The sequence below is a fragment of the Dunckerocampus dactyliophorus genome, chromosome 4 (genome assembly GCF_027744805.1).
Source record: "Dunckerocampus dactyliophorus isolate RoL2022-P2 chromosome 4, RoL_Ddac_1.1, whole genome shotgun sequence".
In the NCBI taxonomy this organism is placed as follows: domain Eukaryota; kingdom Metazoa; phylum Chordata; class Actinopteri; order Syngnathiformes; family Syngnathidae; genus Dunckerocampus; species Dunckerocampus dactyliophorus.
In genome coordinates this window covers 30,851,137-30,876,138 of record NC_072822.1, presented here as the reverse complement: position 1 = coordinate 30,876,138, position 25,002 = coordinate 30,851,137, and the positions used below count along the sequence as shown (strand labels likewise).

The 25,002-nt window shown below is 40.8% G+C and overlaps 2 protein-coding genes across 3 annotated transcripts in view; one reads left to right on the top strand and one right to left on the bottom strand.

Annotated features, from left to right (window-relative positions):
* Nucleotides 1-25,002, bottom strand: part of LOC129179198 (oocyte zinc finger protein XlCOF6.1-like) — a 147,839-nt gene that overhangs the window by 38,992 nt on the left and 83,845 nt on the right. The gene's annotated exons all lie outside the window — the stretch shown is intronic.
* LOC129179200 (oocyte zinc finger protein XlCOF22-like) lies at nt 2,250-24,844 on the top strand. Of its 2 annotated transcripts, none has more exons than XR_008569922.1 (3): nt 2,250-2,493; nt 2,709-2,912; nt 18,368-18,683. XR_008569922.1 is itself a non-coding variant. In XM_054772113.1 (3 exons), the coding sequence occupies exons 1-3, from the start codon at nt 2,253-2,255 to the stop codon at nt 20,262-20,264; spliced, it is 2,154 nt and encodes a 717-aa protein (XP_054628088.1). In that variant the 5' UTR covers nt 2,250-2,252; the 3' UTR covers nt 20,265-24,844. The 2 variants fall into 2 exon arrangements, 1 of the variants encoding a protein (XP_054628088.1); XM_054772113.1 differs by having other exon boundaries at nt 18,556-24,844.

Sequence of the window (25,002 nt, the reverse complement as noted above, 5' to 3'; positions counted from 1 at the left end):
AGGAGCAGTTTATCATTTGGAATCAAAGGAAGTACTAAAAAGTTACCAAAGTGGTTTTCGGAAAGGAAGAAATACAAGTGACCTAGCAATTTGTCTGGAAGAAGAAATTAGGAAAGGACAAATTAATAAAGAAAGTGTTATTGCAGTGTTTTTTGATATAGAAAAAGCTTATGGTATGTTGCGGAAACAATGGTTGTTGATTAAATTAAGTAGAATAGGTATCAGAGGAAGCGTGTGTATGTGGAGAGAAGACTTATAATAGGAAAATAACAGCGGAAGTAGAGGACGAGTATACTGATATATATGGAGGGGGAAACGGAACTCCGCAAGCACGTAGGATAAGTCCAGCGTTATTTTCAGTGATGATAGATGAAGTTTTTAAAGAAGAAGGTTCAGTGGGTGTGGCACTGTTTGCAGATGAAGGAGTAATGTGGAAAAGGGGTAGGAATCTAGAGTTTGTAGAAAGGAAAGTACAGGAAGCTGTCATTAAAATACAAAAATGGGCAAGGGAGTTGGGTGTAAGATTCTCTGTTGGGGGAAACTAAAGTCATTATTTTTCTTAAGAGGAAAATTCAAGAAAAGCGTCAGATTCACCTGTATGGAGAAAATATAGAAGAGGTAGATAGTTTTAAGTACAGTATGTATTTAGGTACGATATATGGTTTTATAAACGGGTAAACTGGTCAATGCATGTTAGTAAAATTGTAGAAAAAAGTAAAAAGGTACTTAATACTATGAGGGCTTTGAGGGGCAGAGAATGGGGGGCCAGTAGATTGGTGATGAGAGAAATATACCTGTATATTGCATTAATGAGGTCTGTTATCGACTATGGTTGTATAGTCCATCAGTCTGCCCCAAAATCATTACTTGAGAAATTCGATAGAATCGAGTCTCAAGCATTAAGACTGTGTTGTGGAGCCACAAAGACAACCCCAGTTGCTGCGTTGCAAGTGTAAATGAATGAGATACCATTGCAAATGAGGAGAATGCAGTTGGCAGCGATACAGTGGGCAAACTTAAAAGGCTACAAGAAAGAACATCCAACACAGAAAGTGTTGGCAAATTGTCAAGAAAAAGAAGGAAAAGGGATTTTTGGATGGACAATAGGGAATATAGTCAAGAAAGTTAATATTGGAAACATTTCAACTAGCCCAAGAGTTCTGATCCCAAGCATGGATCTATGAAAACCCTGAGGTTGATTTTCAACTCATGAAAAATAGAAATGTAAGAAGTAGTCAATTAGAAAGAATTATCAAGGAAAAGTATTCCGGATATGTAGCAATATATACAGATGCATCTCAAACAGGTCATCACAAAGCAGGAGCTGCAGCAGTTATTCCACAACCCAAGGTTGCCATAAATAAATCTGTCTTTACAGGGGAATTAATTGCATTTAATCTCGCAATAAATTGGATTGAAGAAAGTAAACCAAAGAAAGCTCTTGAATGTTCAGATTCAAGTAGTGCCTTAACCAGTTTAAAAAAAATTATTTTCTGAGTCAAGACGGGATCTAATATTTGAGATAGTGCAGGCATTATTTATATGAAAGAAGATAGGGGTTATTGTTCAATTCATTTGGGTGCCGGCTCACGTAGGCATGATAGGAAATGAATGAGCAGATAGATATGCAAAGTGGTAAAGCAGAAATAAATATGGAAATAAGTTATAGTAAAGAAGAAGTTAAAAGTATAATTAAGAATGAAATTCAGAAAAAGTGGCAGCATAAGTGGAATAGAGAACCAAATGATGGACAGTTTTATAAAGTTCAGAGATATGTAGGAATAAGAAGGGAAAGTAGTAGATATAGGAAAGAAGATATTATAACTAGAATGATGTTTGGGCATACATACCGAAATAGCTCACTAAAACACAACACAGGCTGTGTGAATACTGTCATGAAATAGAAAACATAGCATGTATCTACTAATTGTCGTAAATATAATCATGACAGAGAAAAAATGAAGAAAAAATTGGAAAAAGAAAATATTAGATTGGTAGTTGAGGATATTTAGCAGTTAGATTCAAAGCCTGTTGGGTTTGGGGAAATACAGGAGTACTTAAGGAAGACAGGTTTAGACAAAAATTATTTAGGTTTTAATTCATCATTATTTATTTTATTATATTATTTTATTATAATTTTTTTTATTCTGTTTTTTTAACGTTTCGATCCACACTCCTTTCCAGGAGGTGGCGGTAATGAACACCGTAAGTTGCTTGCCAATCGCCAATAAAAAAACAAGAAGAAGATGCCGATGCAAAAGCAAACGTGTTGTGTTATTCACTGCCACAATCGTTCACACGATCGCTTCGGGAATAAAAAGGATGGGGTGACATTTTTCTCGTTTCCAACGTGGAAGCAAAGCCAAGGAGCTCTGATCTGTGAGCTAACAAAGAGACGCCGAATGGCCTGGATAGCAACCGTTAGACGACCAAACATCTCTTTCAACGCCATCCCCCGACACATGTTGGTTTGTTCGCGGCATTTTCACACTGGTAAGTTTGGATCAAAGCATGTGTTTTGCTCTTTCACACCGAGCATTTAGTAGGCCGCTAGCGTTAGCTAAGCTAGCTGAGGGTAACCAAACAAAGTACCGTGTTTTGGAGAATAAAACACGTCGTCACTTAAAATTGTTTGTAAGCTCAAGAATGAATGCAAGAACCGTGATCAATGTAAACAGTTTTAAAATAAAGGAGTGTGTGTTTTTTAGGGAGACCAGCTGATGAAATGGATGAAAGCCATCCGGACTGGACTCCCTCATTACATCTCGGACACACGGAGGTGGAAACTGCAGATAACAAGAGACTACAGGTAACATTGTACGAGCAGGAAGTTTCTCCAAGAGAGAGGGACGAACGACTACGACAACAACTGGAAGCTGTTTGCAAGACTCAAGTTATGCAACACACCGAAGGTATGTTTAATGTTCACTAACCTTTCACTTAAAGGTAAACTGCACTTTTTTGTCCATCATCCGCAATCCTTGTGTGAACCATGAACACACTGCTTTCCCTTTTCTGTGCGTTCTAAAGAGAGAAAACAATTTGGCTTAAGGGAGCTAGCAATGCAGTAATGGGACACACCTATACTGCTAAAAAAAAATTAGAGGAACACTTCAAAAACACATCAGATCTAAACTGCGGGAAAAATGATCTTGAATATCTTTCCTGATAATAAGTGGGTGATGTATTAGTAACAAAATGATGCCACATCATTTGATAGAAATGAAAATGATCACCCTATAGAGGGGGGAAATCAAAGACACCCCAAAAATGAAAGTGAAAAAATGATGCAGCACACTGGTCCGTTTTGCTAAAATGTCATTGTAGCAACTCAAAATGATTCTCAGTAGTTTGTGTGGCCCCCACGTGCTTGTACGCATACCTGACAATGTCGGGGCATGCTCCTAATGAGACTACGGATGGTGTCCTGGGGGATCTCCTCCCAGATCTGGACCAGGGCATCAATGAGCTCCTGGACAGTCCGAGGAGCAACCTGGCGGCGCCGGATGGACCTAAACATAATGTCCCAGAGGTGTTCTATTGGGTTTAGGTCAGGTGACCGTGGGGGCCAGTCAATGGTATCAATTCCTTCATCCTCCAGGAACTACCTGCATACACTAGCCACATGAGGTCGGGCATTGTCGTGGACCAGGAGGAACCCAGGTCCCACTGCACCAGCGTAGGTTCTGACAATGGGTCCAAGGATTTCATCCCGATACCTAATAGCAGTCAAGGTGCCATTATCTAACCTGTAGAGGTCTGTGCGTCCTTCCAGGGATATGCCTCCCCAGACCATCACTGACCCACCACCAAACAGGTCATGCTGAATGATGTTGCAGGCAGCATAACGTTCTCCACGGCATCTCCAGACCCTTTCACGTTTTCACCCTTTTCACTTGTTGCATGTGCTCAGGTTGAACTTACTCTCATCGGTGAAGAGCACAGGGCACCAGTGGTGTAGTTGCCAATTCTGGTGGTCTATGGCAAATGCCAATCGAGCTCTACGGTGCTGGGCAGTGAGCACAGGGCCCACTACAGGACGTCGGGCCCTCAGGCCACCCTCATGGAGCCTACTACTACAAACTACTGAGAATCATTTTGAGTTGCTACAATGACATTTTAGCAAAATGGACCAGTCTGCTGCATAATTTTTTCACTTTCATTTTTGGGGTGTCTTTGATTTCCCCCCTCTATAGGGTGATCATTTTCATTTCTATCAAATGATGTGGCATCATTTTGTTACTAATACATCACCCACTTATTATCAGGAAAGATATTCAAGATCATTTTTCCCCCAGTTTAGATCTGATGTGTTTTCCAAGTGTTCCTCTAATTTTTTTGAGCAGTGTATTTTGACTATAAAGGCCTCTAAAAAACCCTCAAAAACACCAACAATGTTGCATTTACATAACTGACCAACTGGTCAAAACAGCAAAGTATTGTTTCAGCCTCTCATCCACATGGAACAGCGCTCTGGGTGCCATTTATTCTTTTAAAACAGTTTCCAGAGTGGGAAAATCTGAAAACGCTGACTTGTCGTTGCCGTGTAGATATTATGCCAACATAATATCTGAATATTTCGACGGACATGACCCACCTCAGTCGACATTGTCCTGATATTTTGTTGTCTTTTACTACATAATGGCTCACAGAAGTAATTCAAGGTCTTGTAAGTCTTGATGTGCCTCGGAAAGCGGAAGACGACAAACTTATGCACAAGCTCTGTTTCTTCTTCTATGGTTTGGAGTGTCATGTGTTTCTGTCTGCATGCCTGTTCATAGCACCACACGTAGGTGTGCCTTTTGTATTACCATATTTTCATGGACATGAGGCGCACAGTATTAAAAGGTGCAGTCTCATTACGGGTGCTATTTCTGTATTTAACACATACATATTTAACACACATAATATGCTATTGTATGTTTTTAAAAAGCCAGCGGGAGCAAAACTGAGTTCGGTTGTACTTTATTGAAGTATTTAACAATGTACTCACGTTATTTTTGATCAATCCTCATCCACAAATCCATCAAAGCCCTCATCTTCTGTATCCCAAATGAACAGCGGGGCAAGTTCTCCATCAAACACACGAGGTTGCCTCTCGTCATTGTCAGAGTCAGTCTCGTTGCCGTGCGGCGCATCAGAAATAATGCTGGCTTTTGTGAAAGCTCCAACAACAGTGGAAGCAGACACGTTAGCCCAAGCATCCACAATCCATTCACAAATTGTGGCGTAACTTGAACAGTGCTGCCTCCCACTCTTAGTGAAGCTGTGTTCGCCATCTGTCATCCATCGCTCCCACGCCGCTCGCAACTTCACTTTAAACGCCCCGTTTACACCGATGTCCAGCGGTTGGAGTTCCTTCGTCAAGCTTCCCGGAATGATGGCAAGCTCTGAGTTCATTTGCTGCACTTGGTTTTTCACAGCGGCTGTGAGATGGGCGCACATGGAGTCACAGATCAACAGGGTCGGTGAAAAAACATCCGGTCTCTTTTGGTACACGTCACTCAGCCATTTCCTCCTCGTCCTTCCAGCCCTTTTGATTGGTCTTAACGATGACTCCGGTTAGAAACTTTTCTTTAGGAAGCGTCTTCCTCTTAAAAATCATCCTAGGTGCCAGTTTTTGTCCATTACCATGACAACCAAGCACAGTAAAAGCAGACTTCTCGAGCCCCGTTGTGTGTATCGCTACCGTGCTGGTCCCCTTCTTCTCTACAGTGTGGTTCACCAGGATGTCGAAAGTGAGCGGCACGTCGTCCATGTTGGTGATGTGGTTGGGCTGGATGTGTTTGTTGGCTTTTTTTTTTTTTTTTTTACTGCAGTAGGAGTTTTGTTGATCTTGAATTCTCTTGCGGCTTCTCGATTCTCATGTTCCTCCGCGTAACTGGTAGCTTGCAGTTTAAACTGTGCTTCATAAGCCTGTCTCTTTGTAGGTGGCATTTTTGAGGGTCCTTAGCCAAACCGATGTTGTTTTGCACAATGCACATACTGGCACTATGTACTATGTACTGGGGGCGTGCCTTTAGCCTCCTCTTTCACGCCCACCCTTCCCCCTTTAACGTCCGCACGCTGTCCTCAGTCACATCCGCCTTTCCTCTTTATAAGCAGCGTGTTGGCAGGAAATTCTTCCAGTCAGTCAAGCGGAGCGCTCATCAAAGTCACACAACAACATTAACAGATTTTGGAAATCAGTGAACACATAAGACACTCTGTCCATTTTGGAGAAAATGTAAGACTTTTATGTGTGCCTTTATGGTCGTGAAAATACGGTACTATTATTATTTTTTTTTTTTCAACCCACCAAAAAAAATCCTCAAAACATTCTCGTTAGGGTTTGGGAATCTTTGGCCACCTCATGATTCAGTGCGATTACGATTCAGAGGCCTGCGATGCGATGATAAAACAATTCTCGATGCATCTTTTTTTGTCATCAATAGTTGTTTGTCACATCCCGTGTGTGGCGCCCATGACACAAGTGCACCACCATAAACTGTCCGGACGGTACCTCTGCCTTCCGTCTTTTTGTTCCATCAGCATTGATAATTGACATTTACGAATCGATTAATAATTGTCAATGTCCGCATCATGATGCATCTAAGAATCGGTTATTTATCCCAGCCCTAGTACCCGTGTGGACAGGGCCACACTGTAGTTGGGTCTGCCTAGCACCCAGCAACATTATTCTCTGCTGGGAGGAGGGTGTGTCTTACCTGGTAACCTGTAGCTCATCCTCTAAATATTCAGGCTAAAAAAGATAAGGCTCTGAATCCTCATTTGTCTAAAAGCACTCGTCGGTGGCTCTTACAGAGGCTACCATGATGAGTAAAGCAAACAGACACTCTCTTTCTATGTTCCTGTTGTTGATGGTCGTTGTGCCTAGGAAAGAAGTTCTGGTCATGTTTAAAATGATCAAAATTCGGCAAAATACTATAAGTATTACATGTTATTATTTGGCCTGTCACGATAACAAACTTTGCTGGATGTTAATTGTCCTACAAATTATTGTCGATAATTGATATTGACAAAAACTTTTTGAGACCATGTTTTCATTAATTATATGGCATAATAATGGGAGTACATTGTATCAAAAACAATAAACATTGTAACTGGAACGTCAAGAGCTTTTAAATAAATTAAACAACATATTAAATTAAACAAAAACAGAAAAAAACTAAAATCAAATCAAATCAAAGTTTATTTGTATAGCACCTTACAACATCCCAATGGTGCCCAAGGCGCTTCACAAGAGTAAAAACACGCAATAGCAAATGAGAACAGGGTAAGATCGAATAAGATAGAATAAAAACAACTAAAACAATAAAATAAAATAAAAAATACAGGCACAGAATCAAAACTAAAGTACATATAACCATCATGTGTCATAAGCCAGTCTGAATAAAAGATTTTTTTAAAAGAGATTGAAAAACTGACAACTCTGTAGTAGATCGTAGTGCAGTTGGAAGGGATTTCCAAAGTGTGGGGGCAAATGCAGCAAAAGCAAGATCCCCCCCATTTTTTGTTTTTCATCCTTGGGACTTCTAATGTTGTGTGTTGAGAAGAGCTCAGGGCCCTGGAGTGGTGACGGACAGTTAAAAGCTCAGCCAAGCAGGACCTTAAAATTGATTTTAGACCAGGGGTGGGCAAACTTTTTGACTCGCGGGCCGCATTGAGTTAACAAATTGGCCGGGGGGCGAGACTATATATTTGATACATGCACTCTATTTTACCCTTAAAGTTATAACAGTCCACCTGGAATGATAGTGTCATACAATCTTGTATGTGCTTGTGTCCCTTTTTTCCAGGAGCACTTTAAATATCAGACCATATCAAACGACAAAATTAAATTTGACAGTTTTTTTTTTTTTTTTACTAAATAAGACACCCGGAATGTACATGAATAAAGGATGTGATATACAATATGAACTACTGTATGAACGCTAAAACATGAACTATTAAGTATGTGAATGTCCCTCCTTTTTACTTCCCAGACTGTGCAGTGGGTAGGTTAAGTTGTGTGACATGCATTTTTCACTTGTGTTTGTTTGGAACCGTGCGTGACGTAGTTGTCTGGATCACTGCATGTGAAAAGCTACTTAAACCATCAAAAGGTTGTCTCAGATTGACTGACTACTAGCAAGTCATGTTGCCAGCTTGTATCTTAAAGATTGAATTACTTTGGAAGCAACTGGCGGGCCGCATTCAAATGCTTGGTGGGCCGGATGTGGCCCCCGGGCCATAGTTTGCCCACCCCTGTTCTAGAATGTACCGGGAGCCAATGGAGAGAACGGAGAACTGGAGTCATATGGGCATATTTTGGAGCATTAGTAAGAAGGTGAGCAGCTGCGTTTTGTACCAGCTGGAGCCTGCGCAGGAGGGACTGATTTACTGCAGTGTAGAGGGCATTACAATAATCAAGCCTCAAGCTGATGAAAGCATGAATCGCTTTTTCAAGATCTGTACTTGACAAAAAGGGCTTTACCTTTGCCAGGAGCCTGAGGTGGAAGAAACTTGCTCTGACCACAGAACTAATTCGCTTATCAAACTTTAGACTGTTGTCAAAAAACACACCAAGGTTTTTAACAGCAGGAGCAAAAGGAGGCGTGGGGGTGTCAAAGTTGGTTTCATTGTGTGGTGAATCGGGGGTAAAAACAATATACTCCGTTTTTCCTTCATTTAAATGAAGGAAATTCTGAGACAGCCATTGTTTGATGTCATGAAGGCAGCTATGGAGGGGATCTAGTGCCTTCTTGTCACTGAGCATTACTGGTAGGTAGAGCTGTACGTCATCGGCATAAAAATAAAAATGGATATTGTGTCTGGAGATGATTGGTCCTCATGGTAGCATGTACAGTGAAAATAAGGCTGGCCCAATGATGGAACCCTGGGGCACGCCAGAAGAAAGGGGAGTGGTTGTAGAGGAGAAGTCATTAAACATTACTGAAAAAGTCCTGTTGGTGCGATATGACAGGAACCATTTAAGCACAGAGCCACGTAGGCCAACACAGTGTTCTTGGCGGGAGATGAGGACTGAGTGGTCCACAGTATCAAAAGCAGCTGTAAGGTCTAAAAGCACCAGCACAACAGAGTATTTAGCATCAAAGGCTATGAGGATGTCATTGTGTACTTTCAATAACGTGGATTCTGTGCGATGACGGGTTCTAAAGCCAGATTTAAATTTGTTAGCAATATTATGGATAGACAAATATGACTGGAGTTGTGAGAAGACAAGTTTCTTCATGACCTTGGACAGAAAGGGCAGATGTGAAATTGGACGGAAGTTGGACAGACCTGATGGGTCTTGGTTCGGTTTTTTAAGAAGTGGTCTAACTACAGCTTGCTTAAGGGCAGTGGGGACAATACCCAGCCTGAAGCAGCTGTTCATAAATAGAACAAGGCTGGGACCAATGGTGTCTACTGTATAATCTCCTTCATTATCCTTGCAGAGATAACGTCTAGAGGGCAGTTGGTGGGGTTTAACTGTTGGACTGATTTTTGAAGAAGAGAAGTGGAGATTGGCTCAAAGTTCTCAAAAGTGTGCTTTACAGGGGAGTCAAGCAGACTAGCAGATGATCTTTGGAATGGATTGTCTAACTGTTGCAACCTTGTCCATAAAAAATGGTTGAAGTGTACTACATGTGCGTTCAGAAACATCATTAAAAACAGCAGTGACAGGGTTAATAACAGAATTAATCGTGCTAAATAACACTCTGGGACGATGGCTATTGCTAGAAATGATGTTTGATAAATATTTTGTTTAATTCAATATCTTACATTAATATTTTGTTAACTCAATGGAAATAAAATGGACTTTGTCTCTTTTAGCAAAAATTGCACTTAAATATCACAATGATGACCCAAAACAATACAAATAGACCCTGTCTCTCTTAAGAAACACTCCAATAAAAAACACATGCAGTTATGTAGTGTATTGTTACACTTATGTAGGGGGTCATATTGAGCTGGGCCACATGTCTGTGGTGGCGCAATAAAATGCAATGTGTCTGATGTCCTTCAACACATCTTCTTTCACTCAGTTATACAGGTCAGGAGTTACTGTTTGTGACATGTACATGTACATTCTCCTAAGCAATCCGTACTGTCCGTAAAAATTCATTCTGTCTGTCATAGAAAGGTTGCATTTCTTTTGCAATGTAGCGAACGACACTGTGAGCGCGTACCATTTTGCGCTGTTTCATTGTACATTTACTTTGCCGATCAAACGCCTCAGTAAGCGTTGACAGTCGGGACGAAGGCTCTGCTGCACCTCCACACTGGGGCTGTGGCGTTTGGCTTTTGTGCCTTCATTCATATGAGCATTTGCTTGGTAACGTGCTAACTGCTAGCACTCTGTGTACCCACTCTCTCGGAGCCCCACCTCCACGTACTGGGGGACAAAGAGGCTGACAGGAGGGGTCACTCTCTCCGTTCATTCCACTATAGAACAAAATGCGCACAGACAGATGCAACGTAAACACTCTTGTCATCCAGCCTGTGGATACAAACAGGCATTTACGCACATGTCAATTTATCGAGGCGGCTTTGTTTATCGATGGATTTAATGATTACCGTGACAGGCGTAGGTATGATGAATGTACCTGTTAATGCATGATCACAGCGTATGTATATAAAACGCTAAAACGTTGTTTGAGGTTTTTCAGAGGGCTTTGTAGTCGAAATACAGGTTGGTGTGTTCATTCCATGAGCTCTGTGCTCATATTTCACATAAGGATTGTGGGTGATGGGCAAAATTCCCCCCAAAAAGTGCAGGTTTCCTTTAAGCTTTTTGTAATGTGCCTGTTTCAGCCAGCGCTGGGCTCGACACATGACCTTCGCAATGAGAGTCAAGAGTGTGAAGTCCGGACAGTAAAGCCGGTGTTCAAAACTGCACTTTTTTGAGGGGAATTTTACTCATCTTCCACAATCCTTATGAAAGACATAAACACACGTCTTACTCTTTTCTGTGTGTTCTAAAGAGATAAAAAGAGACTCATTACTGCGCGTGATGGGACACACCTATGCCGCTATTAAAACACCTTCAAAAACACCCAATAAGGTTTTATGGTTTTATATACTGCTTTCAAAAACATGCAGTATATAATTTTTTTTTGTTTCATTATATTTCTACTATATGCTCCGGCCTTCAATGGCCCCCGGGCTAGGGGTGGGCGATATGGACCATAACATGTATCATGATATTTTTGGGATGTATCAAGATATGACAATATAGTGGTAGTAGTGGACTGTGAGGCAAAGCTCTTCAAAGCATTACAAATAATGCAACCAAAGTATTGCTGAAATGACTTTTTGTATTACACAGCATGACCACCATTATTGTTTGGCTTTTGTAACAAACCACTGTGAGAATACTTTTAGGGGAGGACTAATCATTTGACATGGTTGTAGATCCATTTGTGGTGTGCTTTAGAACATATGACTTTTTTTAAACAAACTCTGTTAAGGCCTATGAAATTCTTCTTATTTTTTCTCCCAAATTCAGTTTTTTCCCATTTTATTTTTTTAGAATTAAATCTTTTATCTTTCCCACTTATATTTAGAGTGTGTGCTGTTTGGCTTAGTAAATGAAATGCCCATGAATGAACTGCAAAAATCCTTACATTTAATGATACAATACACCATTGGCCCATTTTATCCAGTAATTGAGAAATGGATGTAGCTTAGCTAACTTATTATTATTATTATTATTATTATTATTATTATTATTATTATTATTATTATTATTATTATTATTAATGTAAGATATATTTATGACACCCTTATTTTGTTTACACAATTAGATTAATTTGACAAAGAACACTCATATTAGAAGGCTGGAAGTGTGTTGCCTAGACTCTTTTCAATGCAATTGTAATTTTTTGACGGTCCCTTGTGTAAACAACCGGCAAATAGAGCGGCACTTCCCGGCAGCTCCCCGCACCACGATACAGCAGTCCGGGCACAGTGAGGGGGAATACCGCTGTAGCTATGAAGCCAAATATCCAACATCTAACGTGAAGCTAACTTCACCACGGTACACTGCAGACATGTTTGCATGGTGGCTTCTTGCGGGTGGCGGGAGTCAAGTGGCAACCAGCTTTGAGGCGCATTACTACACCTACCGTGTTGGAGTCTGGCCCAGGGTTACGAATGTTAAACGGCTACCGGATCGGCTCCATCTCGTGACGGAAGCTGATATGATCCGATTTTCAAAATACACTAAGTCCCCTACTAACGAACATCCGACGTGCGAACTTTCGGAGATACGAACACAAGCAGACTAGTCTATATTTTCATGTGTTTTGCCTTTTAAGTCCATATTTATACTGCCACATGCTTGACCAGCAGAGGGCACTGTGACACTGCTAATGGGACCAACAGGAGGAGGAGGAGGGGGGAGGAGGGGAGGAGACAGAAAGCTACATTGTAGCTGTATGATGCAACTCGGACAGAACGTGTGATTAAAGTTTATGAAGAGTTAATAGGCCTGCTTGATTCTACACCACCCACAGAACACTACCTCTTTTAGAAGAGTCTAACGACGACGACCATTTGTCCTTTTTTTCAATAACTCCTCCTCCACCACCACAACGACGTATGCTCGACCACTCCTCTTCAAAGGTAAATAACATTTATCATTACGTTTTATTATATAATTTTTATTATTGTTTTTTTCATGAATTATCCTGGTTTAATATTACTACTGCATCCAAACTCATATTTACATACATACACATATACTGTATATGTATACATGTACATGTAGTACCTGTATCATTGGTAATATTACCTTTTCCCCTACTTAAGAACAATTCGAAATAAGAACAGTCGTCTGGAACCAATTGTGTTCGTAAGTTGGGGACTTAGTGTACAGCAGATCGACAACCGATACCGATCCTGAAGACCGGATTGGGACATCCGTAGTTAATACGGTGCGCTGTTGCAGGAAAAACACGTAATCAACTCTGCTTTTCCCGTTTGAAATGTCATTTATACTGGTGTAAGTCATTTTCTTATCATTGGAAGACTTTATACTGGTATATAAAAATTATCGCCCCAACCCTACCCCAGGCCACATTTTGGGCACCCCTGGTCGAAATGAAAAATGAAGAAACGTGTTCTACAAAAAAATGTTAGTACATTGCTTTGTAAGTGTTCAGCTTCCATGCATTGACTGCTTATTAATGAATGAGTTATTGAATGATTTGCATGTTACATGAAACGTGGACGTGTGTTGCTTTTGTTCCTCATAGCATGTAACTTGTCAGTGTTGTGTGCTGCCAGCGTTAATGCTACTACTATGACTACTACAGTACTACTACAGCAACAACTACTGCAGGGTAGGGAAGTGATGCACATGCGCACAAAACACGACGTCACACGCGTTGCCTTGTGTTTATGGGAGTAAACATGCCCCGAGTAAACACTTGTTCTCCCTTAGGGGTATGTGGGGAAATTTCAAGGATTTTGTGCAACTGGAGTCAACATTGGTTGAACCAAATGATTTTGCAAGGAAGATTAAAAAAAGAAGAGGACAAGAATTTTGGGAAATGGCGGGTCATGGGGAACTGTGAGGAGCGCGTGGGTGGATGTCAGAGCCAGGAGTGCCGGGACATTGATAGGAGCTGCGTCACTGACAGACTTTAAAAATCATTTTCAGATGACAAAAAGAACCTTTTCCCAAGTCTCTGCTAAACACGCCTTTCCAGGACGTATAGGTCAGACATGTGACGAGAGCGTTCAGACTGCAGTAGCCTGGGATACATACTGTATGGGATTTATATCTACATACGAACGAGGTATGGGTCGCATGTGTAAAAGTCTGTACTGTACACTGACATGAAGAAATAAGATACAGGTCACATTTGAGGAAAACAAATCAGACTTGACTTGTAGTGTGAACATAGCTTACGGTGCAAAGCGTTAGCTCGGCTAATTAGCTCCAAACCAAGTTAACAATGTTGCGGTACCAACAACCTGCGTCTGGACTCCACACACCTTCCCCCCAGCTTGAGTCATCGCCTGGTTTAATGGGAGTGATGTCATTCACTGATTCAACCTCAAGCAAGCATAGCTCTCGCTTGCAATCTTGCGTCTTTCTGGTTATTAGAGGTTTCACGAGACACCCAGTTCACAAGACGCAACTGGTTACACTGAACAATTTTTGTTCTGTGATCACTTTCCTTGTGGAGACTCTACCTTGTTCAAGACAGTAGCGCCACCTGGTGTTTAAACTAAGAAGTACTAAACCGTTAAGTACATGTTGTCTGTGGGCCCATAGTCTATTTTATTTTTAGACCTGGATATGGCCAGTTAAAAATGGAAGGGGGGCTGCATGTGGCCCTCAGGCTGTAGTTTGGACGCCCCTGTAAGGCCTGATTATGCAGTATGTGGAGGCAAAATCCTAACTTTAAATATCAATATTAGCCATCGGACTATATAAATGTGATTTCTGTATCATTAACATTTAATGAGTAAAAATTGCCGAATTTACACATTTCCTGATTAAATAGAGGGTGGAAACCTGAGACGAGAGTAAGTTAGCCTCTCCTCTTTGTGCTGGGTCCAAACGAGTTCGTGCACTCACCAGCCATGAACCTAAAATAAAAATAAAATTAGAGCCTGCCCAATTATTATGACGTACCACTGAGGTGATATGTAGCAGATATGTAACCTTTTTATGCTGCGTGGAGATTCTAGCGCTCGGTTCCTGTGTGTGTCTGTGCTGCACCCTGCCCGAGTGCGAGAGAGAAGCTGCAGCAGAGAAGATGACGAGAGAAACAACAAAAGAAACTGCATTATTTTACACCACGATAAACTTTGACTTTGTAAAACAATTTACCTGGGGATGCGCCGATCCACTGACCACCGATCAATATCGTCCGATTTCCGTGAAAAAGTGCATGAGCCGCATATGCCGATAAATGCCTTTCAACGCCGATCACCTCCGGCTCGGACAATTGCGTCCTAGAGCCTGTAGCGAGCGTCCTCCGCCCCCCACTTTCCTTCACACTGTGAAGGCGTGTCAAACCGAAAACAAACATGTCTGCCGTGTGGAACTTACCTGCCGTTTGTGAGAGTGATATAAATTTTGCGCACTGCAAAACATGCCAGGAAAAATATCTTGCCGGCAAGCATGTTGAAAAGCTTTCATTTAATACGGGATTTGAAGAACAAACGTTTGATGGAGTATGGGGAGTTTTTGAGGCTCACTTTCCTTGGAGCTCCTTGGAGCCCTGCTGCGTGTGACTGGAAGTCAGTGTACTCTCGCATGCAAAGTCTCCTTAAAGAAGGCGTCTCATCCTCCATAAGTTTCACGAGTGATATGTTTTTCTACAACTCAGATTTTTCTCTGATAGTGATCGGATCAGATACTTCTTTGTCACAAAAAACATTCTTGAAGTTTAGGTCTTGACTTTATTATGGGTCAACTGAAAATCTACTTAACTTCTTTTGAGTGATTTTAAGTGACTACAGCTGGTGAGATTCAACCAGAAGCTTGTGGATGGCTACCAAAAGCACCTACTGTAAATGGAGTGAAAATGACCAAGGGACATGTAACCAACATTATTATTTGGCGTTTTGAAAACCATGGTGATTATATTAAAGAAACAATGCTATGAAGGAAAACTTTGATAGGCATCCATGTCCGGGAAAATGCTACACAGAACTGCAGGGCATGGATTGGCAGGGGCGGGCACCCCATAAGGCAAACACAGGCAATTGTGTAGGATCCCCCAAACATCTCATAAAAGATTGATTTTTTTTCTTCTTCTTCTATTGAAAGTACTAATATATTGTGATAAGTTTCAACTGCTCCTCCTTCCCTTCCCTTCCCACGCAATGGACTATTCCATGTTACTGCACATGTGCAGATTGACCCAGGAAGATGGCGACAAAAACAAAGTTGTTGGCGCAGTGTGGACCAAGATAAAGCAGAGTTCCCGAGTGGGGCGGAGAAGGCAAAAAGAAAGTACACAGTTTGTATCAAAACTAGTGAAAATGTGAACCTTTTTCGTAGTACCAAGTACAAACGTAGACACGCAAGAGCCAGACGCTCTTGACAGTAGCATGACGGTCAATGTCAGCCGTAGTTCTCGGAACTTTATCTCGCTCAAGAAATAGGAGAATTTTTAAATAAAATTTGTTTTTGGAATTTTGCCCCTCATCCACAATCCTTATGAACATGAACACACATCTTTCTCTTTTCTGTGCGTTCTAAAGATGTAAAAACAGCTTAAAAAGAGGCAGCTAATTAATGCATCTAATAGGACACACTTATTCCGCCTAGAAAGCCCGCTAATAAAACACCTGCAAAAATGTTTTATAATTTTATATACATGCCGTGCCCATGTAGTAACACGTACATTCATGATAACATTTAATACTTACAGTATTTTGCCATATATTGGTCATTTTTAAGCATTAGCGGAACCTCATTCCTGGGCACATTGGGCCTCATTCACGAACATCTTCTTAAAAGTCTTCTTAAGAAGTGTACTTAAGAAGGCGCGGTTTGGAAACTGCGCCACATTCACGACACGTTCTTAAGTAGGGATAATCGTTCGCACTGGTGTTCTTAGGTTGATGAATGCCAACTGCGATGCCCGTGCATGTGAGGCCTAATTTGCATAGGTCACCGCCTATTATTTCCCATACAAGGTAAAAAATGTGCCGTGCGCAAGAGGCAGCTGGAGGCAGAGATGGCAACGCGCAAGGGCAAGACTGAGGAGCAGCTGGACAACAAACGAAAGAAAAACTTCAATTCTACAGAAATAGAGGTGCTTTTACAAGGAGTGAGCGAACACAAGACCACCTTATTTTCACGTGTATCCACCGGTCATCAGGCCATACAAAAAGAGTCGGCATGGAGCACCATTGCAGGAAACATAAATACCGTTTCCACGGAGAAACGCACCACCGCAGAGGTTAAAAAGAAGTGTTTTGACTTAAAATAGACTCCAAAAAAAAGATTGGACTGCACCGGAGGGATCTGGAGGAAACGGGAGGTGGGCCATCAATCAGAAACCAAACCATTTCGGAAACTCTAGAAAATATTTACACAATCATGATGGAAAAATAAAGTAAAAATACATAGTTTGTGTGTGACAATGCATTTCTTCTGTGGTTACATTTGATTAGACGCTGCCTAATTAATACAGCAGCCCCGTGCTCTGGCTCAAGACGTGGCTGGGGGCGCATGTCGTTATCTGGGGGTGCTGCGTGCGCAATAGACACACCAAGTTTCATTGCGATGTTATTCTGATGATCCTGCACACCTGCAAGAACAGAGAGGGAAGCCTGAAGCCTGAAGCGGGACATCAAATATTCGTGGCTTTCAGCAAATAAATCTAATGGTCCCTTTACATTCTCTCTCTGCGCAGCGCACGTCCAGCCAGCTACTTTTTTTTTGATGAATTGGGATTTGAATATATATTTATTGATGGAGTACATTTTAGTTGTTTTGATGATAAATAATTGTTGGGATATTTTATTTGCACTACATTTTTTGGGATCAGGTTGCAAAATCCATCATGAGGACGATTGCGCATTGAAAGTGCAAGCTTTGCTTGTGCGTAAGAGTCCTCCTGAGCGTTCGTAGAATTTGTTCTTAGATCTAAGAACTGTGAGTTAAGAACACGTTTCGTGAATGCCAAAAATCTTCGTAAGAAGGCTTTAAGAACACATTTGTGCGTAAGAACGTTTCGTGAATGAGGCCCATTGATTTCACATAGCAATGTAGAAATGAACGCCTACACCTAGCGTTAACTTTTCCAAACTCAAAAACACAGCAGCAGTGGCAGCAGCTGCAATATGTAGCGTTACGTTTCACTAGTGGCCTGAGGCATCGTGAGAGAGTGTGTGTGGTGAAGCTAGTCACTAGCTGGTTAGTAGCTAGCCAGTGTGGTGTGGAGGGTGCCACAACGCCACTAACGTAGTACTTGGGTGTAACAATGTGAAGAACAAGAATAACAATGTCGCTGTAGCCTGGTTAATATGCATGTTGCTTTATATGTAAATGGAGCGCTTTTTGGAGTTTTTTTTTTCCAGAAGGCTTTACAGACAGAATAGGCATGTCACATTACTTGAATTAATTAGCTGCCTCTTTTTAGCTGTTTTTATATCTTTAGAACACACAGAAAAGAGAAAGATGTGTGTTCATGTCTCATAAAGATTGTGGATGATGGGCAAAATTTAAAAAAATGGAAGTTTTCTTTTAAATATTAATGTTTATCATCTACTAACTTAATAGTTGATACACATTAATAATTAAAGTCGTTTCGGGGAGAATATATGAACTTTGCTATGTAACTACCTGCTTTGAAGACATTGACGACCTTGTGTTGAGGTGAGAATAAAACTTTTGTCGTTGCAGTACCAGGATGTGGAGGACCCCAATGACTGGGTTTGCCTTGGGCCCCCAAATGACTAAATGTGGATTGGGCAGACACACATTTCAAATTAGGTCCTGACAGAAACAGACATGAAAGTCTCAAGGGCCCATCACAACTAAACAGTAGTGCACAAACAGTTTTCACAATAATTCCTGTTTGCATCCTGCAGACATCCAGCAGTTGATTGGTCGTCAAGAAGAATGTCTGCCTCAACCACAGGGTGGGAGCTCCACCTGGGAGCAGGAAGAGGAGGAGCCACAGCCCCCTCTTATTAAAGAAGAAAAAGTGGATCCAGAGCCCACACACATTAAAGAGAAAGAGGAGGGGCCACAGCATCTTTATGTTAGAGAAGACAAAGTTGAGCCAGAGCCCACCCACATTAAAGAGGAAGAGAAGCCACAGCCCCCTCATATTAAAAAAGAAGTTGAGCCAGAGCCTACCCACATTAAAGGAGAAGAGGAGGAGCCACAGTCCCCCTATGTTAAAGTGGAAGTGGAAGAACTCTCGATCAGTCAGGATGGAGAGTGTCTTCTAGGGCCAGAGGAGGCCGATCTCACCAAGTTGCCACTGACTGTCTCTGTGGTGACCGAAGACCATGAAAACAAACCACCTGAGTCCTCACAGCTTCATCACAGTCCAAGTGAGGGAACGAGAGATGTGGAGCCTTCAAGCAGCAGATCACCACAACACATGACAACAGAAGCTGATGGAGACCACTGTGGAGGATCACAAGCAGACAACCTCTTAGCTCCACTATCAGATAGTGATGACACAACATCACACTTTCCTGAGGATGAAGACAGCGACTACAACCAAGAATCTTTGAGCATAGATACAGACTGTGAAGGTGATATGATGACTCACACTGACAAAAAACGCTCTGAATGCTCTAAAAAGAAGACAGGTAAACATTTTAACTGCTCAATTTGTGATAAAAGATTTTCTCGTAAGTGTAATTTGACTCAACACATGAGAACGCACACAGGAGAAAAACCTTTCAGTTGTACAGACTGTGGTAAACGCTTCCCTCAAAAACTCAGCATGCAATTACACATGAGAAAACACACAGGAGAAAAACCTTTCAGTTGCTCAGACTGTGGTAAACGCTTCACTCAAAAGGTCAACATGCAGTTACACATGAGAAAACACACAGGAGAAAAACCTTTTAGTTGCTCAGACTGTGGTAAACACTTCACTCAAAAAATCAGCATGCAGTTACACATGAGAAAACACACAGGAGAAAAACCTTTCAGTTGCTCAGACTGTGGTCAACGCTTCACTCAAAAGATCAATATGCAGTTACACATGAGAAAACACACAGGAGAAAAACCTTTCAGTTGCTCAGACTGTGGTAAATGCTTTACCCAAAAAATTAACATGCAAAGACACATGAGAACGCACACAGGAGAAAAACCTTTCAGTTGCTCCGACTGTGGCAAAGGCTTCACTCAAAAAATCAGCCTTCAGTTACACATGAGAAAACACACAGGAGAAAAACCTTTCCAGTGCTCAGACTGTGGTAAATGTCTCACTCATAAACTCAGCATGCAAGTACACATGAGAAAACACACAGGAGAAAAACCTTTCAGTTGCTCTGAATGTGGTCAACGTTTCACTCAAAACATCAGCATGCAATTACACATGAGAACGCACACAGGAGAAAAACCTTTCAGCTGTGCAGACTGTGGTAAATGCTTCACTCAAAAGATGAACATGCAAAGACACATGAGAACGCACAGACGAGAAAAACCTTTTACTTGCTCAGCCTGCTTTAAAAGTTTCACAAAAGAGGGAAATTTGGTGTCACACAGAAGAGCGCACACGAGAGAAAAAACGTTTCACGCTGAGACTGTGGTAAAAGCTTCACTCGCGAAGTAAAATGTGCTATCACATGTGAGAACACACACACGAGAAAAAACGTTTAGTTGCTCAAATTGTGGCGACACATTTTCTTGGCGGTCCCCTTCGAACAGACACATGCAGAGTCACTGATGGCCTACTGTTTGACTCCCATGCGCTCACTATGTTTTGCAACATCAGGTAAATTCATTTGTAACATCTTTATTCAATAAATATTTCTAACTTTTTATTATCCTACAGAAGAAAGACACGGTGACTGAAGTGATTTAATTTGTGGTTACAAGTAGTTTATTTGACTGCATACTGTCGTCACTAAATGCTGGAACTGACGAAATCACTTCCTGTTCGATACACGTCTGGATTCGGTCTGGAAAGTAGTAATGATTCCTTTCACTCGCTTGATGTATTTATCATTCACTCATTGACATGCATTGGGTAGAGAGTGCAGAGCGCATGCACAATTTCAGGAGGCCTTTGAAGGATATGAGTGAGAGCAAAATAGTATTTTTTTTGCTCCCCCGCCACCCAACCCCTATTTTGCACTGATTTCATTTCACTCAAAGAATTGTATGTATTAAAAATGAATCATATTGATATTGTATTATATGTTGATGTAATGTTCACAAATGAGTGTGTTAAAACAAAGCATTTTTGTCAGATGTTTTATTCTTATTATAACCATGATCAACACATGAAAGCCAAAATGACAAAATTATTCCTTTTCATTGAAAAATTGAATTGAAACGTAAACAGTATCGGAATCAATATCAGGCTCAATACTGACTCTGAACTGATTCGTTGTCAGATCGATGGTCTGATGCTGTATTTTATTGTGGGCATTTTTAATGCAACACCTAACAGTTTATGATGTGTTTGTCAATATCTGAGTATTGATTTCCAATGTCTCTGCTGGAGCATAAATTGTATCATGTTTGTGTTTTATTTTTCACTACTTGGTTTGGCCAGTAGAGGGCACTACGTGTAACTGCGTGACTGTTTGGAGGAGTTACCGGAAGAAAGCAAGTCTTTACCCTACGTGTTTGCTGGATTCTGTGGATTTTAACAAGTTTGAGCACTGGAATTGTAATCGATGAGATTTGAATGCATTGTCAGTAAAGGTGATAGTATACGTCTGGAGGTATTCTGCGGTGCTGAAACGTGACCTGTGCAGCCTCCTTGTGGTCTTGTTGACTGCGAGGGACATCCTTGAACAATATTTGTTATGCACAAAATATTTAGCAAAATAAACCTGCGTTTATTGCGTTTCCGGTACGTTTTGCGTAGTGACATCATATACGTAGAAGCTGTGACTACGCAATAATACCGGAAACGCAATCTGTTCTACGCATGTGCAGAAGGCGCCTACATCCGGTCGGCCTATTTTTGGGCAGCTCCAGTTTCGGCATGTGTCATCTACGCTATCGATCTATTTTACGGCAGCCCACCCACTCCCTTTTTTCCTTTTATCGTATCCATGGTTGAAGTGGACAATTTATAAGCCGTCTTATCTTAGTTCCATAAATTTTGTTTTTATACACACAAAAGCATTTGCTAGGAAGAAATGATATTACTTTATATGGATGTTACAAGTGCTCATCACTCCCGTGACACATCAGCACACAGCAATTCTGTCAACAGTCTCTGATAGTGTAGGGGTCCATGCTGCTCCCTTGCAAGGCAGGGGCTAAACGTTCGAGCCCAACCATAACGTTTCTTGATTCAGGAAAAAAAAGGACGGACATAATGGGGGATGGTACGGAGCAGGCCCAGTCTGAACCAAAGCTTTGGCCCGGTCGAGAGGCTCAAATTCAATGACTATAGACAGTAATATTTACATTATTGTATTATTTTATTATGTTCATCCATGTTCAAAATAGCTTTGATATCTTTCAATTATAGTCAAAAAATAATGAGAGATGGTCTTTAAGGCATTTTTTAAAATATGTTTTTATTCAAGAAAAACAGTTTTTCCAGTGTCAATTGGCATTCAAACCAAGTAAAACGAAAAGCAAAACAATACTGTAAATTGAATTCATGTATTAACATAATTACTAGCAGCTATTTCTGAGGATGTATTAAAACGTTTATATACTGTATCTGTGTATTGATGAGGGGCTTTTCTTTAGTAGGACAATTCTGTAAAACAAATACGACATTTAACCTGCAGAAAATAAAATAAATATTTTCAACTAAGAGTCACTGAAATGTAGATGAATTCTGTCAGCTCAAGAGGAGATTAAACTGTTTCAGAGGAACGGGATGAAATAAGCAAATAAAACCAAATGGCTTATTTGCTGATAGAAAATCACTAAATGGTCCCACACGCCGAAAATCATTCTTTTCTTTCAGTCTCCACGTCACACTGGATTCAATGGATAAATTGTGCTTTAAAAGATTTGTTCTTATGCTGAAACGTTGCACCCCGATGACAGAAGTCAGACTGGCTTCCTGATAAATGCAGTTTCACAGCTGTCAGTACGCAATACATACAGTGGCAGACCTAAGGGGGCCTAAGGCGAACACATCCATATGTTCTTTTAACACAAGAAAGCAGGAAAGGCAGCCTCAAAGGCCCCTATCAACCTTGCACTAAACCAACTTGGGGTGAACAGATGGGAAGATAAAAGTTTCAGATCTTGATCAGGAGCACGCAAGTGGAGAGTAGGAGAAGGAGGAGGACTAGCCTGAGTCGAAACGCGACTCAAAGAGTCTGAGAGTCAGCTGGTCTCACAGACAAACGCACACGCACTACACGATAATGCTGTGTGCAAAATTTTAATTTGTAACTTAACTTAATTGTTTATAAGTTAGTTTAAGGGCGACTACGAAGAGGAAAGGAAGTTGAAGGGAGAAGCCTGTCAATCACACAAACTCATGTAGTGCTGTATAAGTCAGCCAATGAGATGAGAGCGGAGGCGGTGCCCAGATAATCAGCCAATGAGATGAGAGCGGAGACGGTGCCCCGATAATCAGCCAATGAGAGCGTGAAGCGTCAGAATTTCTGGATCATTTCCTGCTTGGTTTCTATCGACAACTTTTCCCTTTTTTTCTTATCACTTACACTTGGTTTAGGGCCCATGATTACGGTAATTTTAACACAAAGAAAAGTAAAAAAATTAAGAGATTTCAATGCGTGCAAACTAGTTTAAGAGCAACTACGAGAGGTTGAAGGGAGCAGCATGTCTCACACAAACACACGGACGTGCTGGATAAGTCAGCCAATGAGATGAGAGCGTAGGCGGTTCCCCAGATAATCAGCCAATGAGAGCGTGAAGCGTCAGAAAGCGTCACCAAGCGCTAAACAAATCGAATTTCTGAACTTGCACCGACTTGACGCTTTACGTTATATGGAATTTCTTCCGTAATATGATGCAAAAACTGTACATAAATTCTTTACATTCAGTGGAATTTACGTAAAACGAGGTTTATGTAAATTAGGAGAAGTAGCGTATGACCTGAGAAGAGATCAACTTATGTTGACATACTGGAGTAGACTTAAAGGATGTAGGCATGGACATCTGGACAAGAATGTGGTAGAGGAATGTTGGGAGTATAATACAACTAAAAGTAATAGCTTTGGGTGGGTAATTAAAGATAAAATGGATAAATATAACATAAAAAATATACATATTAAAAATTCTACACCCATAAGTAATATTCCCATTTCCAAAACCTGGAGTAGATGTATATATATCATACTGTAGTTAAAAAATAACTGGAAAGATAGTGAAAAAGGACATAAGGCAAGTCAATATATTAAAAACAAATATTATAGTTACTTAGATATGTATACAGATGGATCAGAAAGCGAAGAAGGGAAGGTGGGGATTGGAATCTATGTACCATCAATGAATTATAGCATCATTAAAAGATTACCAGAACAGCTCTCAGTTTATACAGAAATGCAGAAATGATGGCAATTATTATAGGCTTGCAATGGATAGAGGAAATAAAAGCAGATAGAGTGGTATGTTGTGTGGACTCTCTGGCAGCATTATATAGTATTAAAAATATGGAATCAAGTCGAGAGGATTTATTATTAGAAATACATCAAAGCTATTCGAATTACGTATGTTAAAAATAGAAATAAGATTCTGCTGGGTGCCTGCACATGTAGGGGTGGAGGGGAATGAGGTGGCAGATAAAATGGGAATTAGAAGGAATGAAATTATAAATATACCTGCTGGTAAAGGCAATAATCAAAAAACAAATGATGGAGAAATGGCAAAATAGGTGGGGCGATGGTAGTAGCGGGAGAAAGTATTATAAAGTACAAAAATCTATCAGTGCAAAAGGGGTGAAGAGAAAAAACAGAAAAGAGGAAATAGTGTTAACTAGGATGAGGCTCAATCACACCGGGTTCAATGACAAGATGTTTTTGATGGGGAAATGTAAATCAAAAGTATGTATGGAATGCAAAAGTATAGAGAACGTAGAACACATATTACTACACTGCAAGAGATATAGGGAAGAACGTGTAACGTTAAGGAAAAGAATTAAGAAGATAGGAAGGGAATGGAGCATTGAGGGTATCTTAGGAACAGGTGGGGAGGGGGTAAGAGATATACAGAGGGCAGTGATAGAATATTTGAAGGACACAGGATGATAAAATAGAATATAGATAATTAGTAGAATATTTTATTATAAGTATTATTATTAGGATTATTATTAGTAGTAGTGTAAGTAGTTTCCTCATTATCTAAGTTAGCATAAAGTAAGATAATGTATATGGCCCATGTTACACACTCTGGTACAG